This window comes from Nesoenas mayeri (genome assembly GCF_963082525.1).
Source record: "Nesoenas mayeri genome assembly, chromosome: 10".
In the NCBI taxonomy this organism is placed as follows: Eukaryota; Metazoa; Chordata; class Aves; order Columbiformes; family Columbidae; genus Nesoenas; species Nesoenas mayeri.
In genome coordinates, this window is record NC_137560.1 from 17,437,780 (window position 1) to 17,456,810 (window position 19,031).

The 19,031-nt window shown below is 47.4% G+C and overlaps 1 protein-coding gene across 1 annotated transcript in view; it reads left to right on the plus strand.

Annotated features, from left to right (window-relative positions):
- Positions 1-19,031, plus strand: part of PRICKLE2 (prickle planar cell polarity protein 2) — a gene marked incomplete at both ends in the record, with an annotated part of 102,990 nt that overhangs the window by 61,501 nt on the left and 22,458 nt on the right. The window contains one exon of the mRNA XM_080350368.1: positions 10,991-11,174. Coding sequence (XP_080206494.1) covers positions 10,991-11,174 — 184 coding nt within the window. The remainder of the gene's footprint in view (positions 1-10,990; positions 11,175-19,031) is intronic.

Genomic DNA, 19,031 nt, shown 5'->3' on the forward strand with positions numbered 1-19,031 from the left:
ATATTGCCAAAATCAAGGGCTCTGAAATCTGGAGCCAGGCCCCGAAAGTCAGGAGTGTGCTACAAAAACACTACATGTTGGACAAGTTTTATTTGCTTTCTATATTCTTCTGAGCTCGCAGAAACTAATCTTTTAGATTTCACTAACTTTTTGCAAATGCAAAAGCTGGGATGCACAGTGTCCTCCAGTTGACTTGAAGCAGAGATTCATTTATGACCGCCTGATTCCCTAGCAATGGGTTTTAAGAGCAGCAGAAGAGATTTGGCAGCATAGCTCCTTCTCTGTGTTTTGTTTTCTTTTCTGAGGGAAGGGAAACAAGGGGGAAGGAGGCTTCAGCATCCCCATTGAGGTGGCATGTTCCTGGGGCTCGCAGCACTCACCTGAGCTACATATAAATGGTGTGAATTGTACATCTCTCGGGGCTGTATGAAAGAAAATGTATTAAAATATGCAGCAACCCAAATGCCACACTAATAACTTGTATTTCCCAGAATGTTTAGCCCTGCTGGTGCACAAACATGCTGCGCCTGAAAACCAGTGGGGAATCATAGCAAATGACTGCAGAAAATAATTAAGAGGGCATTGAAAGCCAGGAGAAAAATGATACGTTGCTCAGAGCCAGCAGATCATTGCTTTAATAGCCCGCGTACCTAAGAAGCGGTGCCTTAAGTTTGACAGCAAGTTGGGATTCGGTCAGCATCAAATAAGATGATAGTTGGAGGAGGATAATTAGTGTCTTCACACCATTCAATTTGGGCTGCTGGTGCAGAGCCAACTCTTTGAAACACGCACATGCGAGCCAGCGAGAAGGAGTTTTTAATTTTTTTTTTCCTCTTCCTTTCCCTAAGCAGCCTCTACGTGGTTTATTGATTTCTATGAGCGGGCTAATTTCCATGTAAATAAACGGGCGGGTGGCCGGGCCACGGCGCGGTCCGGATGCGGTGACTTTGGCTTGGTGACATCATGTCTCATTAGCATGCAGGAGAGGAGAGCAATGCAACAGCAGAGCCCCGCGCCGCTCCCGCGCCGGCAATTATCCTCCGCGGGCTGCATCGCTCCTCGTTAATGCCTTGTGCTTGAAGAGCAAATTGGACATCCTTCTGCCACCTCCAAGGGTCACTTAGCGAAAGGCAGATTGAGGGGGGAGCTGTTGGATTCATTTGGATTGGGAGCAGAGAGGGGGGCACCCTCCGGAGCCGGATTTCAGAGCCAGGCAATTTAAGCAAAAGCTTGAGACGCGGGGCAGGAATGGCACGTTTTTCCCCGGCGGGTTTTCTTCGGTGACGCACCGCGGTCGGTGCGTGCCGCCTCTGAACAGCACCGACAAAAGCTGCCGGCTGCGTGTGTCGGGGCAGTGGGCTGTGCCGGGGGAGCGGGATGCTTTATGGCACTGCGGTCCTTGGGCTGGTCCTGCCGGCAGCCCACCCGCCGAAAGGCAACTGGTACCACTAGGACGGCTGAGCGACCCGCTGGGTTTTTCCCTCCTGCACTGTCACCCCCATCGTTGGTGGGAACAGGTAAGAAACTGGCTTTTGCCAGCGAATTTGAAGTTCCTGTGTTTTTTTTAGGAGGGATAGAAAGTAGAAGAGAGGAGGAGGAATAAGCAGCATTCTGTGGATGCACGGAGCTGCGTGCGAACTTTGCTCGATGTGCTGTTGGTGGTGATCTGTGAGTGGGCTGCGCTTTTTTCCCCGCTTTTACTGTTCTTGCTGTTTATGGATGTAAAAGGTTAATTGTTAAATTGCATTTCTGCAGCTGCAGGAAGTCGGGGAGAAGTGCTGATGCCACTGTAATAGATTTTTCATTTTAAAAATGGTCAGGAAGGCTCAGTTGGCTTTAAATAGGAATAAGTGTTCAAAAATCCCTCAGCTCAGTGTTAATTTTATTGCTCTGGTACATGCAGCTTCCAGAAGCCTGGGCTCTCTGGGCATTTTTTGAGCATACTGCATGCAGGCTGGTGTCGTGGATAAGGACATTCTGTTCAGATGTTTATTGTGGTGGGTTTGCCTTTCTGAGGATGCAGAGTTTTAAAGTAATAATCTTTCTACGTCCTTCTTTTTCATGCCAGAATGCCTAACTATAAACCAAACTAGAATTGAAACCTAGGGGTTATGTTTTTCAGTGTAATCTTTTCAAGTCAAATTTCCTCTTTTGCTGTTCCTTGAAGGAACATTTTGAGCAGATGTGACACAGCCGTGACCTGTGACTGTGGAAAGATTTTAATCCAGTTACTCTTTGTTTTGTAGTCATGATTCCTTGGCGGTGCTGAACATTGATTGAATCTTTTCGAGCCGTTGAGGATTAGCGCTGGACAGAATAATGCCAAAATAATTATTTGCACCAGATGCAGTGTCATCCTTTCAGTTTTAACTCCCTTATCCTGTAACTTATCTGACTTATTTTTATTCAGCGATTATTTCACCTACTGTGGGAGCACTTACATGTCTCACATCACTGCGTTGTATTTATAGTGATGCCAGCTTGAGCCTGTGATAAAGATTTGTAAAGTAAAACTATCTGCAGCTAATAAGATTATATTTTGCTTCCTATTTTAATCTTCTCCCATTGCGTGTTTTCTACCAGCCAGATTCAGCTTAACAAAATGACCCAGCCTTGCGCACTTGCTGTTGGCAGACTCGCTCGGGCTGAGCCAGTACATACACAGATCAGGCTGGCAGTGATTGCTTTCACAAGTGGGTCGGTATTGCCTGTCTCAGGGGATGCTGTCTAAGCCTCAACTTTTGAAATAACGACAGTTTTCAGCCTAGCTCATCCTGCTTCCGAGCATTTTGCCTATCAGCCAGCTTTTTTCCTTTAAGATGTGTGGCCTGCGAGATGCTCGAACTGCAGCATGTTTACTGCTTCCCGTGCTTTCTGCTTGTCATGCTGCAAATGCAAACTGGTAAAGTCCCTTAAAATAGCATTTACGGCCATGGGGCAGATCTCTGGGAACCAGAAGAGAAAAACTCCCTGTGATACAGGTCTGCATCTTGTTAGGTTGAAAAGCCACCGAATGGTAAAATTAAAAATCTGACAAGATAACCCATGGGGTAGGACAGGGGTTTTGCAGCACAAGTGCGCGTTGGCTCTTGCTGACCTCAGCCCAGATGGAGAGTTTGGCGAGTGTCCTGCTGCCGCCTGCTCCTCCGCTGCCTCCCCAGCTCCATCCCTGCCAGCCAGGGACCCACTGGGCTCTCAGGACCTTGGGGTTGTCCACCCACAGGGGACACCAAGCCCCTCTTGGGTGTGTGCAGCTCCTGGGTCTGCCTGTCCCATGGCTCCTCCTGCCTTCCAAACATTGTTTGCCCACGAGCTTCAGCATTGTTATCACTGTTATTGAGCCTGTTCTTCTCTTCAACGTAGAAACTAGTGGTTTGCATTTCTTCTCCATGACTGGGGAAAAATATGTGGTTGTTATGATTTTTGTATGCTAGAAGCTGGACCTTTAAGGAAGGGGAAAAAAGGAAAAAAAAAAACCTAACATAAATATGTTGAGATGAGTGGTAAGCCTGTGAGTTGGCAGGCTGCCTCCGTCATCTTGGATGTGACAGAGCAGCCTGTTGGACACCTTTTCTCCTGGTAGCGTGGCTGGGCAACAGGCTGGGGCTCACTGCACCTTATTTTTCCTCTTTTTTCTCTCTCTCTCCCTTGCTTGATCTGCAGCTCACATTGTTATAGCACTTAGCCCACCTCTGTCTAACCTCTGTTGTGAAAAAAAATATCACGTCTTCTGCAAAACGTCTTAAGAGCTCCAAATAGAGAGTTCTTCTGAGATCTGCCGAGTTATTAATATCCATTAATTTAAACATCTCATCTTTATGCATCAGAATTTTCATGGTTCGTGTCAGGGGTTGCAGCTCGCAGGAGCAGCCTGGCAGCGTGGGTCAGGTCAGGAGGGTGTTTCAGCACCTGGGGGCTCTTACCCAGCTCACAAGGAGAAGCCGAAGCCCAAACAAGGACCTGTGTTCACTCCAGAGTGCTGGAGTGCACCTGGACTCCCCAAAATCCAGCTCCCCTGGTGGGATTTAGCCTCGGGTTGGAAAGGTTGGGTGTGCTTTAATTCATCTTGCACTGGTGCTGAGAGATCTGGCCACAGTTTGGGGCTGTGATCCTGGTTCCTTGTTCGCCTAAGAGGGCACCAAGACAGCCCAGATGAGGGATTTGGGTTCTTGCACATTGTGTTGGTTTTGTCCTAATTTTTGGCCTCATCTGGGAGGAGCACAGCCTTGTGCGCTGGCGATTGTTGTCTGCCACATGGTGCCTCAGACCACAGACAGCAAAACTGGAAGCAGCCTGGAGGCTGCCCCAGGCCCTGCCACAGGGAAGCAGCGGTTTGGGGACAGGGCAGTGGGGACCCACAGCCAGATGTTCCACCCGCTTCTCAGATTGATGGTCCTGATTCACCGTGAAGGCAGACCAACTGGAAAATCCTCAGAGACTGCTGTTGCTCATACTTGGCTGCAACTGGCGATACTGGGGATAGTAATTTTTTCTTCTTTTTTCTTAATTAAGCAAAAAAACCCTTTTGCAATGGTAAAGGATTTTTGCAGTCTTAAAAATAAAATTAGTCTCCTGCCTGAGACCAAGCACGGGCAACTTCAGCCAGAGAGGAGAATTTTTCCAGGAGTGGAAATGGAGTTTGCAATAAAAGCTTCAACGCCACCCTGGATACCTTTGTAATTGCTGCTGTTGGCTCTGTGCAGGTCAGAGGGGATTAAAAGTAAAACAACACTGAAAATCTGACTTGCCCTGAGCAAGTCAAGTGGGTAGAAAAGAGAAGATAGTTGGGGAAGAGTCTATCTTGCAACTCTTTCATCCTCTCAGTGTTCCCCTCTACTGCAAACCCCTCTGGAGATGTGTGGCCATACGTGCTGCCCCGTGGCCACTGAGATCTGGGGGAGTCGCATTCATAGGACTAGTTTGGTTGCTGGATATTTTATCTCTTCCTTGGTTTCCTGTCATTACTGTGCTACCTGCTCAGTTGCTACTACCTGATGTTGATCTTTTAAGCCAACTGTTCCTACAGCATCTTGTGTCAAGTGATCATTGCCCTCCCTTGGCTGTCCTTTCAGGCCACCAGGTCACCTGGTCCTCAGACTTTGGATCGCTGCTATTGTAAATGCCCATGTCTAATTCACCTCCTTTAGCCTCCTGCACCCCAACTGGGCAGGTAAAAGCTTTCACTAAGATTCCTTTTCAACCCAGGTAACCCAAAGTCTTTGCAATTTATTCCCACTGGTGAGTTTGTTTTGTTTTGTTTTCCAGCTGAAGTGACTGCAAGAGCTGTGAAGGCGCAAAAATGTTTGTCCAGAGAGATGCCACTTTGTCAGTAGGGTCCATGGGACTTGGGGCCATGGGCAGTGACTGACTAGGGCTACTGAGAGCATTTGTTTCAAAATACAGTGTTAGAGACATTGGATAAGGAGGCAGAGTCCCAGCTCCAACTGTCTGGTTTGAGCACAAAAGCTTGGGGGTCCTCTGATGAAGCTGATGTTCAGGGAGTCGGTGAGGAAGGTACTGTTGGGTGCTGCCTTTTGGTACTCCTGTGCCTCAGTTTCCCCATCTGTGAAATAGGGCAGAGGTGCCTGTGCTGCTGGGCTCTCCCTACAGTAGTGAAGGACTGTGTTAATTTTTCAGTTTAGATAAATGTTTGCCTTGCCTATGGGTTCTGGAGAAATGGGTCTGTGTAGTTGGAGCTCATTCAGGGTGGGAAGATGCCTCATTAGCTCTCAAATGAGGAGAGGAGAGAACAGGCAGGGACATTAAGATGCCCTTGTTAAGAGACTCAGGGGTCACATGAGCTTCCCTAGATCCTCAGCCTCTCCCATTTCTGAGAAGTCTAGTAATTTAGTGACTGATGACTGACCCAAAAGCCTCATTGCAATCAAGATGATGGCACAATGCTGGAAAAAAATCAGATTGCCGTGCACATCTTAAGCCAAGCAGGAAGGGAATTGCCCCTTTGCTTTTACACACCCCATCCGAGCTGAACAGACAATCGCTTTTTGAGGGATTCCAAATCTTGCATGTTAATGTGTAGACAAATACATGCAAATCCTTTATTACAGAGTGCAGCAGAGGCATCGCGTGGCCCGATGTGGGCCATGGCATTCCTGCTCCTCGCTTTGTCTGGAGATGGAGCCGCTCCCTGATACAGCCCATTTATTTCCATCCCAGAAGAAACAAGTGAGAAGCAGAGATAAGCAGCGCCAGGGGAGGGGGGAGTGATAAGGGCTGTTTACTGAGTTCTTTCTTTGTCTGAAAGGAATTTTAACATTTCTACCATGATTTTAAACTCTGCGTTCATTCTTGCTGTTGCCAGGAGGGGATGGGCTCTTGCACGGCCCTTTTTCAAAATACCCACGGTGCCCAGCCTGGGCAGGCTTTGCTTTGGTGGTGTCTGCTGTTTGGTAGTCCTGTGTTCCCACCAGCCTTGGCTGGAAGAGAAGAGCCCTGTGTCCAGGTTTTCCTGCAGACAGGGGTCTGCTGCCTGCACAACCCCAGGGGGCCCGGTCCTGCCTGCACTGCCCCAGACCCCAACACACGCGGGCTGGTTGCTGGGAGAGGCTCCTTTGCTGGAGCCACATACCATTTCGAGGACCCACTTTGCCTTGGCTTCAGGCTGGCCCTGGTCCCATCCTCCCTGGCTTTTCGGCTCTGCTTGTGCTTTCTCAGTTTGGCATCGTTGCTGGTTTTTCACAGCAGGGAGACCTCATCTCTCTTCAAAAAACAGGGGGCATGCTCGCAGCTCTCTCCAGAGCCTCTTGCACAGCACTAGTGTTTTCAGTGTGGTTTAACTTATTGTTGGTGCCGTTGCTATGATGAAAGAGCTGCAGGAGGCTCCAGAGATGGCAGAGACTGTGCTTTGCTAACCATGGCATACAAGAGACTGCCTTGTCCCCAAGACCTCATGGGTCAATTGGTCTCACGTTGATCTGTATGTAGGTGGACCTGGGCTGGAAAGATGCTTCTGCATCCCAAGCAAGAGGGAGTCAGGAGCCAGATTCTCTGCTTGGTGTGTTGGCCCCTGTGTGCTTCAGATTCCCCTTGTGTGCTTGTTTTTGGCCATAAAGATGACTGGTGTGGCTTGCTTGGCTGAGAGCTTCCTGGGGTGTTGGATCCAGTTTGCACCATTCCCCCAGCACCAGCAGATGGGTGGGGATGTGACTGGGGATGGGGGTTAGAGCCTTCTTTGAGGAGAGCACTGGACACTGTGCCAAGAGCACCAAGTAAAAGCAGACGTTGCAGAATAAAATATATCCATCTTGTAACTTCATCACATGAAGCACTGGCCTTTAGTAGAACAAATTTTTCAATCTGTTTTCAAGCCGTTGCTGCTTTGTACCATGTGAAGTCAATTCAAGGCAGGCTCCTTTCCAGCTAAATCTGACACCAGGAAATGTTCTTTTTCTCCCCATTCGCTTCCCGCCGCCCTGGCCCCGCTGCGGGGCAGCTTTGTGCAGCTCTGTGCCGGGTGCTCCCCAGCCCGTGCCCCCCACAGCAGCAGGGCTGCTGGCCGGCTCCCTCTCTCCTTTCGTCCCTGTCCACAAGCTACAGCTGGTTAACAGCTCCTTTATTTACCATCCATGCCTGCGGCTGGTCATACTGTCAGCTCTCTTTGCTTCGCAGGGAAATACAACATCACTAGATTTCTCCTTGCCAGCCCTCAGCTCCTGGAGTCAAGAGATGCTCCAGGATGTCCCCACCTTTTAGCTACAGTACCAAAAATATCTCCAACCCTGTGTCCTCCCCAATGCTGGAGACCTCTCTTAATCACCAGGGCAGGTACTTCCCTGAGATGACATCGCAGACCCTTCTCTTGGATGAGAGCAGGACAGAAAGACTCAGGAATGAAGGAGTGATTGTTGACGAAGCTTTGGTGATGGTGGTGGTTAGATGAGGCTTGTGTCTGGCCAGAGCCAAGCTTTTGGCTGCAGTGCCCTTTGTATGCTACGGTATATGGTATGGTGTGCAGCATGCCAATGCCCTGAGAATCTCCAGGCTCTGCTGCTATTCCTGCGTTAATGACTAACAAGGCGTTGCTGGCGGGAGCAGCCAGACAAGCTGCCGGCCATGGCCCTGCTCCTCTCCAACACCCACCAGTTCTCCACCGTAGCGTTGGCACCCACAGCACGTTGTTGCTCTGGTCATAATGCATGCAGTTGAGTACTGGCATGTGCATTGTCTCACTTCATGCAACTCCACTTTCAATGCAGTGGGGGGATACTGCTTTTTCAATATCATCTTGCATTTGAAATGTACATTTTTATATTAAGTTTTTACTACGGGGAATTATTTTTAATTATAGTGAGCTGGAAGACGATGAAATAAAGTTGAGTAAGTGAGACCTATGTGAAGAAGTCATGGAAACCATATCATAGGAGTGGAAAGACACTCCTAGGACACTGAGTATTGTTCCCATGAAACAACATATCCTAATGTAAAGAAAATAATTGTAATTAAAGCTGTTAATCTTCTGCTTTTAATGAGGGGAAAGGAAGTAAGTGAATATCTCAGGGGCAAGATGTTGAAATGTTTACAGTTTGCCCAGAGAGGTGGCAGAAACCCCATGCCTGGAGATGCTCAGTTTTTAATGGTGTAAAGCTTTTACTGAGCCCATTGACCTGCCCTGGGGACATCATCAATGAGCAAACAGGTTACCTGCGTCCTTTCCATCCTTTGCTTTTTTGATCAGGAGAAACTACCCGCCAGCAGCACCTGCTTGGCTGGGACAGGGCAGGAGTGAGGGTGGGTGTAGATCAGCTTCATGGTCCTGGCTGTATGTGGTGTGAGCTGCAGGATGGCAGTCGCATGGAGTGACCTGTGGGGTCTAATTGATCTTACATCTCACCCATTAGCTCTTCAACACTGTTATTTAAAGCCCTCATGATAGCCTGATTTCTCTCACTTATTAAAAGCCAAGACCTCCGATGTTCTCCTGCCATCCTACATCTCCTAGAAGGGCCGTGTCTGGAGGGGGAGGAGGGTAGAAATGTGCCCGATGGCTTTTTTTCCCCGTGACAGATCTCATGCTCCCAGTGTTGTTGCTATCCAGGTGTGGACCGTTGGGTTTCTCTCTCTTTGAAGCTTGTGATTGATATCCTGAAAATTAAAATTTGGCTGAAAAGTCCTAAACTCCATTAAGATAACTGTCTCCAGTGCCGAATCTGGGGGCTCTGGAGCTATTAATTATTCTTAGCATCTTGTTGCATATTGAGCTGCTTCTAATCATATCGTGAAATTAGATGGAAACAGCAAAGAGACCAGCGGCTTCGCCGAGGCAGAGCGCCCTTCCACAGTAGCTGATTAATTAAAGTATTCACATGAAATGGTGCCTTGATTATTTTTTAAGGTAACAGCCCGAGGCGATGCCGAGACTCTCTGACTGGACGCAAACCAGACGCCGGGGGTGCGTGGGGGTCGCCGTGTGGTTTAGATCTGATGAAAAGCAGGAAATGGGAAAATCTGGCAAATCTCCCTGGCTTGACTTAACGGAGCCTCTTGACTTTTTCTAGAGTGCATTTTTCGTGCTGTAATGGCCAAGTGGAAATTTAGACTCGAATCTGGATCTGAGCGCTGCTATGCTTAGCTGGCTTGTATGCAGTGCTGAAAAAGAAGGAAAGGTGTTTGAAAATTAGAGCCCCTAATGTTTAACTGTTGCCGCCCTCTGAATTTCTCTGCTTTACCTTATGTAGTAGCAGAAAAACCTGCAATGGAAACACTAACTTTGTCTTTTGTGTGGCACCTTATTATTTCTGAGGTGTCTCCCTTCTGCTACCCAAGTGAAACCATATCTCATTCCACAGAAGTCAGTGGCATTTCATTAGTGCAAATTAATTCAGAAACCTGTGTGGTTACTTTAAAATAGGTACGATTGATATTTTCAAAGAGCATTGCATTTTCAGAAATAGAAAACAATTTATCAGCATTCTCTTTAACCTCGTTTTGGGGGACTGCAGGAAGTTTTCAGCAAGGTTAGTCTTTCACTTTTATCCCTGGCCAAGGAATGTGATTATAGAATCATAGAGTAGTTTGGGTGTGAAGGGACCTTCGAAGCTCACCCAGTCCAACCCGTGCCATGAACAGGGACATCTTCACCCAGATCAGGTTGCTCAGAGCCCCATCCAGCCTGTCCTGGGATGTCTCCAGGGATGGGGCATCCACCACCTCTCTGGGCAATCTGAGCCAGTGTTTCACCAGCCTCAGTGTAAAAAGCTCTGATGCCCTAGAAGACCTGAAAGTAGGTGCTCAGGTTCAAGTTCATGAAGAAAATCTGCCACAGTCCCTTAAAAGAGGTGCTAAGAAGTGATATTTGCAGTGAACCCACAACTTGTGGGTTGTTCTTCCAGTTCTTGTTCTTCCTCCCAGATCCAGCTCTCAGGCAGCATGTGAGCCGCTGTACCGCTGAGCACAGTGCGTGCCATCGAGCCGGGTGGTTAAGATGCCGTTGTAGTGTGACTGTGGTTTTTGTAGCCTCCCTTAATTTAATTTAGCTTTATATGTTCAGACTATAATCAATTTTTATGCTACTTTAATAAGCAAATTTATGCTATCAGCATGCTAAAGGGACTTGCCATTCACAGCTTACCAGTCAATCCACCATTTTCTGTATTAGCCAAGTGCTCAACTGTTGTAAATTTGGTAAGCGCTCGGCAATTGCCACTGGCACGGCAATCTGCACCAGGCAGGTGTGTGGCCCTTGCCTGTGCTGGCCCCTGGAAATACTCCTCATGGTGCAGTAAGGGACAAATAATTACATATCCCCAACCATTGAACAGTCTGATTCAGCTTGATTGCCAAGTGTTGTTACAGCAAATATGGACTTTTATTTCCTCTTTGTAAGAGAGACAGATCCTGCATTAGAAAATACCTGAGCCTAAAACAGGGTTGAGTTCAGTATCTGCAGGCCCGTGACTGGCAGGAATCGCTTTGCTTTCAAAGTGCAACTCATCACGGCATCTCCTCTTTTTCCTCTCTTCTCACCTTGCAGGAAGATTTGTCTTCACTGTAAGTGCTCCCAGGAAGAGCACATCGTAACGGTTATGCCTCTGGAGATGGAGAAGACCGTCACGAAGCTCATGTTTGACTTCCAGAGGAATTCGACTTCTGATGATGATTCGGGCTGTGCCTTGGAAGAATATGCATGGGTCCCCCCTGGCCTGAAGCCTGAGCAGGTAATGATGATGATGCCACCAAGTTACCAGAAATAAATTGTTTTAATGTGCTTTTTGGAAATTGGTTGTCCTGATGTTTCTTCTAGGAGTGCAAGCACTTGTTGCATGTGGCCGTTTCTAGGTACGCTATAAAGACTGGCAGAGACAGGTCTGGTCTGAATGCACTAATGAAACAAAACAGTGATGTGATCCTTGCAGGACTTGTGTTTTTCTCCCTCTGTAGATATAATTGGTAGTTGAGAAGAGGGAAATAAAATGCTTTGAGGATGGGGTTTGTTGTAGTTGTGCAATGGAACAGATAGAGATGTACCTACTACTGTTTCATGAGTAAAAAGTGGGGTGGCTCCGGTGTGTCCAGGGGCTCAGTGCTCATGTTCTATCCCCCTGGACCACTCTGCTCTGCGGCAAGTCCAGGGCAGACAGTCAAAGCTGGTAAATGACTCAAAAAACAGGCCAAAGTCCTTGCGGTTGGGTTCAAGGATGATGTTTGTGCTTTACTGGAAAGAATTGCTCAAATGAAGCTCAAGTCTCTTGGTACAGGGGTTGGGTGGAATGGATTAGAACTCAGCATGCTGTCTGTGCAGGGCGCGTGCTGATTTCTGCTCCTTGCAGTTTACATGATTTGTTTGGTTTTTATGCTGATCTTTCATGTGTTCAACTCAGAACTTAATTTGCAGAGGAGATTGCAAAATGAGCTTAGCCTTGATAATTGCTATGGCAATCACTTTAAACTGTGTTAAGGAGGCTGGGAGAGGGTGGAAAGCTTTCATTCTTAGTGTTGTAGTTGCTGTCCTTAAATATTGTGTTTTCCTGAGCTTTTATTCAGAAGGGCTTAGGCATTTCCTGAAATATTTTGGCACCACCAGTAGGCTGTAAATATTATCTGTCTGATTAGAGAAAATCCAGTTGTTTGGGTTTTTTTTTTTTCCTTCTTGTCTTTACAAGCCTGGCTTAGTGCTTGCTTGAAACTCTGCAGTACTGTGTGTTTCATTTGGTGCCATCCAACCATGCAAATCAGGTAGGAGCCTTGTTTTTTGTCACCTTCCTTATGTCAGAGGTTCCCTTTGTGCCTCTCAGGAAGTATAAGACATGCTGTATGGAGAGGTGCAGATGGTCCTGAAGCAGCTCTGCTAGTCCTTCATGCTGCAGGGACACGAACCAGTTGGGTTTTGGGAGTCCCACTGGAGGATCACACCCAAGTTGGTGCCATCTGCACTCAGCACCACCTTCTGTCCAGGCGTGTCCATGCTTCTGGAACCCAAGCTGGCCTCTTTTCCCATAGCTTTGGGTGGAAATACAGATATTTAGTGACAGGTGGCACATGACCAGGTAGATGTGGTCACTGATGAGTACAGCCATGGCATGAACAGCAATTGAAACCCACTTCCAGCACGGTGGTTGTATAGTGCAGAAGACCTTATGTTTCTTTGATTGCTCAGGTACATTTTAAGAAATAGTGTATAGTCAGGGAGGTTAGGATGCTCTGGAGAAAAAAAAAAAATCCATTAGCTCTAGCAGTAGGTGCTGATGTCTCGTGCATTACTCAGGCTGATGTATTTTTAGGTTATTCTAACACCTGTTTCTTGCAGAGGCCACGGTGCTCCTCAATATGAGCACCCAATTTCTAATTACACTCCTCTGTCTGCATTGCTGGGTCTTTTAGCAGTTTTGCCACTTCAGACCTGTCTCTAATCACCATGGAGAAAGAGCAACACTAAGCAGAGCCTAAGACAGACACTGAAGTCCTTCCAGCATAGCTCATCTGTCAGCCCTTTCAGGACCTTTCACACATCAGATGAAGCCACTAAAGAGGCAGAAGCAAGGTGTGACTTCTCTGGGCTGTGAAAAAGCCACCATGCAGGGCTGGGGGTTGTCCCTAGGTGAGGAGCAGCACCCAAAACTTCTCCAGGAGTCCCCACATGCAGAGGTGTCGCAGGTTTGGAGGGTGCCCTGACTGCAGGAGGGTGCTCAGTGCCTCCCGCGGGGTGAGGAGGTGCCTCTGCAGCAACTTGCTGGAGCGGTGCAAGGCTGCAGACAGATGTGTGGCTTTCTGGTCGATGAGTCAGGTGTGCATACGTGATGTGGAGCCTCTGGAAGGCTGATTGTCTGCCATGGAACAGCTGGTGGGCTCTGCTCTGCCCGAGGACACTGCCGTCAGGCTGGGCTGAAAATACAGATTTGCAGGCGGTGATTTTTTTTCTCTGCCTTCCACTGTTTCACTGTCGTTATTTGTTTGACATGAAACAGATGAAATGAAACAACTTTTTCTGCAATATTCTACTTTATTAAAATCTCTATGCAGCGTACAAGCTGGGGAGGTAAGTGGTCCCCTGAAAGACTAATGCAGTTTTTTTATTATGCTTGGACGACAGCCTCCCTACCTCACTATTCTTGGGAGACGGCGTTCACGTCTCACTCAGCGCAGCAATTTACAGGATTTGGGGGGCGGAGGTGGCCAGCAAATATGACATCAGTTTTTGGCAGTTTCCATAGGTCATTTCAGAATTTGGAGAGTCCTTTCAATCCATAGCTTAAAATACTAAGTATAATCTAAAATGGAATCAACCCAAAACTACAATGTCTCACTGGATTTCTGGACACTAATTCAGGCATCAGCTGGTCTGTGATACGTATCAGTTGTGTGAAAATCATGTTGGTTACTGAATGCTTATTACTGAAGAGAAAAAAAGCATTGGTCCAGTGTTCACAGGTAATGATCCAGACATTGCATTGAAGAACAGAACTGAAAGTTACTCTTTATATTATGGCTCATGAGTGTGCAAACCTACATAGTGCTTTACACAACAGCCATAAATATTATATGTTTATAAATTTTTATAACACAGGGATAAAGATAGTAATATAAAAATAGTATAAGATAGTAATATAAAAAATGTTATAATGCCACTGCATAAGGTATGGTAAAAATTCATCTGGAAAACTGGTTAAAATTTATGACATCTCTGCTCAAGAGTGAGCGGTATAAACTGGAAGGAGACTGGAAATGTTATTTCACTGAGGAGCCTAGCAGAGCTTGGTTTGTTCAGCCTAGCAAATCAAAGGGTTATGACGACTCCCTATGCATTAGAAGAGGAAGAGCAGCTACTCAAGCTCCAACTTTGGCACAAGAACATAGATATAAACTGGCTCCCAATGCATTTAGGCAGGAAATTGGAGGAGGTTTCAAACCATCAGAGGTGTAAGGCTCAGCAGCAACCTGCCAACAGGGAAAGCGACAGGTAAAAACCCAAGACTGAGCGCCATAAATTACAAAGTGATTAGAAAATGTGGTTTCTTGTAACAGTAGTCGGCTACACAGGATGGCCAAGAGGCTTCTATGGGCTCTAATCCTGCTTCGGCCGGACCTTGATGAGAAGTTGTCTTATGGCAAAAGAGGGACCTCTCGCAGATGCAGATGGGAACGGGGGAGGCAAAGCAGAAGGTCAGGACGTGGTCTTTGAGAAATAGTCTTTTTTCTTGCCTACTGTTAAACGATCGGATAGAGAAATAAGTGTTAAAGTCTTGAAATGAGCAGACACCAATAGAAATGTGTCCTTAGCAAAGCAAAATCCCAGACCAGGCCTGGCTGTGAAGACGGGGGAAGGCAGTTTCGGGAGCCAGTTTGTCTGCTGGGGCTGGCAGTCAGACAGCTGATCCTTCTTGCACTGACATAAGTTTGAGGGCAGATGCTTAAAAATAAGAACTTTCATGATGTGTTTTTCACATTTTTAGGCAAGGCATGTGTAAATACATGTGAATGTGGAGCCTTGAATTCTTCAGGCTTGTGGTTTGGAGAAATCCAAAGGAGTTATGACATATGAGCTTGAATTTCTGAATACAAGGGATTTTTTGAAGATTTCTGTCTTTATTGTGTCTCAATAATGGGAGCAGCTGCTTATGGACACATATTTCCAATTAGACAAAAGATGGGGCTCTACTTCAGCTACGAAAAAGCTTTTTGTACAGCTCTGGCATGCTGATATTCAAGACCCTTGTGTGTGCCATAAGAACGTAAATCCCTCATGCTGCTAGCACAGTTGCTCTGATCAAGTCCCTTAAAATTTACAAGAATCTCATCTGAGCTAAAATAAGTAGCACGAAGGTTCAAGGGACCATTTTCCTCTAAGGCGACCATTATAGCTTGGACCTTGAGAGCTTTGCAGTGTGGTGTGAAACTCTTAGCTGTCAAAGAGAATTTATTCAGGGGCTAACATATGTGTTGATTCCTGTTCTGGAATCTTTTGCAAGACCTATAGCAAGGGCTTGAGTTATAAAACCTCCAAGCTTCATCAGTTGCTGTTCAGGTCACAAACTGAGGAAAGGAGAGCAGAGATGAACCTACACTGAACATGCATTTACACCTTACCTAAAGATACCCATTTTCACCACCTGGGTGTGATAGAAAGTACATTATCTGTGCCAGTTGTCTCTGGGGGACACATCTTACTTGTGCCTATGTATCAAAGTCAAGTGCATTTTACGTTCTCGTCCTTTGTTGAGCCTCCTAAGTTCAGCAAACTGTTTTGCTCCTCGGGAGACTGAAGTCTTGTGTGCAGCAAGGACGGAACAAGACAGACCAAAGCAACCCTGTGCTCCAGTGTAGTAATGGGGAGCACATAAACTTATAGCCAGGTAGGGGAAGGACAAAAGCCCTTTGAGGAATTCTGCTTTCTTTGCTAAATCCTGGTTCTGATCCTGAGAGCTCAGCACACCACATAGGGAGCTGAGGCCACTGAAGAAGAGCTGTAACTCATGTACACCGGTGCCAGAAGCTGCAGCCACCTCTAACTCTACCCTCTTGCACATATACGCACTGTAGTATTTTACCCAAAAGCTGCATTTCAGCACATTTTTAAAAGCTCTGCAGTTTCACTTTGAGGTAGGGTAAGTCCATCACCTCCCCAGTGAACTCTTTTGGTATCTAAATAGCCTGGCAGTTAGCAGCTCTTATTTCAAGGTTGGAGCTGTCTAAATCCAGCCTCCAGGCATCGGACCATGCCGAATGCTTGCCGGCCGACAGAGCAACAATCCTGCACACAAAATGCTTTTTCCATGTGTGATGCCAGTGCTACGTGACTTAGGGACGGCTGGAGCGGGTTAGGAGGTCCTGGAGCTATTTGCTCCACCATGAAGCAGAGCGGATGGAGGAGGTGTGAGTGTATCCCGTGCTGAAAAAAAAAAAAGGTGGCAAAACTGTGCGTCTGGGCTTTTACTCCATTTCTGTGTCCCGGGGTGTTTGCCTGGTGGTGGTGAGCCAATGGGAGCTGTTAAAATTATTTAATCTTTGAGCAATCTTATTCTCAGGGAGGGAATCGTCTGCTTTCCGTGGGCCACAGAAACCAAACTACTCGCCTGATGGAGTTTGCTTGGTTCTTAAGTTTGTGTGGTCATCAGCAGAGGTATGAGACAGGGGAAGAGCAGGGAGTGGAAAATGGAACAGAGAAATCTCAGGCTACACAATATTAACTTGTCCTGGAGCTTTATTCTGGTGTACAATTGCAGCTTTTCCTCCTCGCACCGTTATTCTAGTACACTACCCTACGACTTAAAGATACAAGAGCATTTTAAGTGGCAGACCTAGGGGAATTATCAGCTATGATCAGTGCAGCAGATGATTATGATAATTGCTGCTGCTCCAGGGGACACAGAGCTGTGCGAGAGTGGCTCTGCCGGTCAGTGCCTTGCAGCACAAAGACCACTTTCAGATGATTTTGAAAGCACTGTTTCTGGCTCCTTTCAATCCAAATTCGATTACTGCTTAAAAAAGAAAAATCATGGCATGCACTTTCACAATTCTAAAACTTGTGGATGTATGGCCTTCATTCAAATGTTCTTCTTTGATGCCAGCAGGAAGCAATGCTTCCGCAGGATCTCTTACAGACCAAGAACTGCTCCGAAGGCTTGGCAGGAATGGATGTCATTCTCAACTGGTGAGCAGCAACACTCAAATGACTGTACTGCCGTTAGCCATGGGAGAGAAGCGCACAAAGAGCTGCAGAGTGTGCCAGAACAAATAGCACTTAGGAAAATTATTTTTTCTTTGTTCCCTGCCTTTGTCCCTGCGACTGGAGAGCGAGTTTCCGAGAGCAAACCCAGCGTTGCAGGGTGCCGGACCGCCCGGCGCCGGGGATTGCATCCACCTCCCAGCACTGCATGCCGGCACAGAGGCACGTTCATGGATCTGGGGGTGATAAGGGTCTTCTCCTAGCTGGGGCTCTGGGGTCTCGGGGGGACCCCAGCACCCTCCTGGGGTGTGTACCCAGCTGGATCCCTGTGCTTGGCAGCCCCAGCCAGCAGTTCCTGCCCTCCTCTCAGTTTTGGAGCATCTGGTCTTGCTGCAAGGTTTGTTTTGATTCAAGAAATAAATAAGTGCTTTGTATCCTAACGGCCACGGAGAAGGAGGACGTGCCAGACTTGGGCCAAAGCACACTGACCCCATTTCTTAGTTTTGCATGTGCTCTCATCTGTGGAGCTCATATGTGAGCGTACGTGTACGAGCACTTGCAACATTTTGCAGACATGTTGAGAGGGTTATTTGCGTGTGGCTCGTTTGGGTTTTTTTTCCCCTTTGCTTTTCTGAGGGCAGCCAGAAGGAATGAGAGAAATACCAAAGGCATTGGATTAGTTTCTCTGTTGATTTTAAGTACTCGGTGTAAAAGATCATTTAATGCCTGACATGTGGCTAAAAAGCCAGCGCTGGGGAGGAGCGGGTGAGCCACGGGAGCAGCCCTGCTCTCCCAGGCCAGTACAGGCTTGTTGGAGCCGCTGGCCGCCTTCCTCCTGCTGCAGCCAGAGCTCGTGGGAGCTCGCACACAGTGAGCCAGGGGACAGAGCCACGAGGGACGGCACGCACACGTGCTCCAGCAGACACTGCCCTGCACATCATTGAGCAGGCAGATCCCCACAATGGTGTGGTACATCCCTAGTTGACATGGAGTGTGTTGCTGGGGGTGTGGAATGCCCCAGCATGGTCCTAAAGCAATGGTGTTCTCCTAGGCACAGGGGAAAATCAGAGAATGCCAGTGTGCCTGGATTTTGAACAGATTCCACTGCATGTGATGACTTACTGTGCTGTGCCTGAGTGGTGGCTGACCCACCGAGGTCCCGTTTTTGGCGACACCCATGTTCAGGCACTGCTGCACGCAGCCTGGCACATACAGCCCTCACAGGGCTCTTTGCAAAAGCCTTGCAGCCAGTTTTGGAGTTTGTTGGTTTCACAAAAGCCAGGCGACATTGCCCAGCTGAATGTGCTGGGGCTGTTTTGGCTGAGCAAGTCGGCACCCATCGGCTGAGCCATGCCAGGACACCACATGCTCCTTTGTAGTCCATCCCAGCGGTACAGTCATCCCAAACAGCCCGGTTTGGTGGGTGCTTTTGGTAGGGGTGTTGTACTCGGGGTGAGTACAACCAAATGCTGCTTCCCAACAGCGATTCATGGCATAAGAAACATATTTCCCCTCCACTCCCTTTAATTCATTGATCAAAGAGATCCTTCATCAACGACTTAAATTCGCAGGTTGTTTGCTAACTTTTCCTTCTAGGAGAAGGCATAAAACTTTCCTCACAAAGGTTCTGGTGTGGGTTTTGTCTTTGTTCACCCCTGGGACTGCCAGGAGAAGCTGCAGTCCTGGCTATACTTAGGGGGGACAGGGTAGGTTTGTAAACTGTCAGAGTTAAATGGGAAACACACCCCAAACCTAGGAATACTGCAGAACACAAAGGCATTTGTAAACTAATGTAATTACTTTCCTCAATGCCTTTGAATAAAGTTGGCTCCACTTTAAAGGCTTTTTCCTACCCTCATTTTACATTGCGTTCTTTCCTTTCTCCTGGCTTCTTTCTTTTGTAATTTCTATC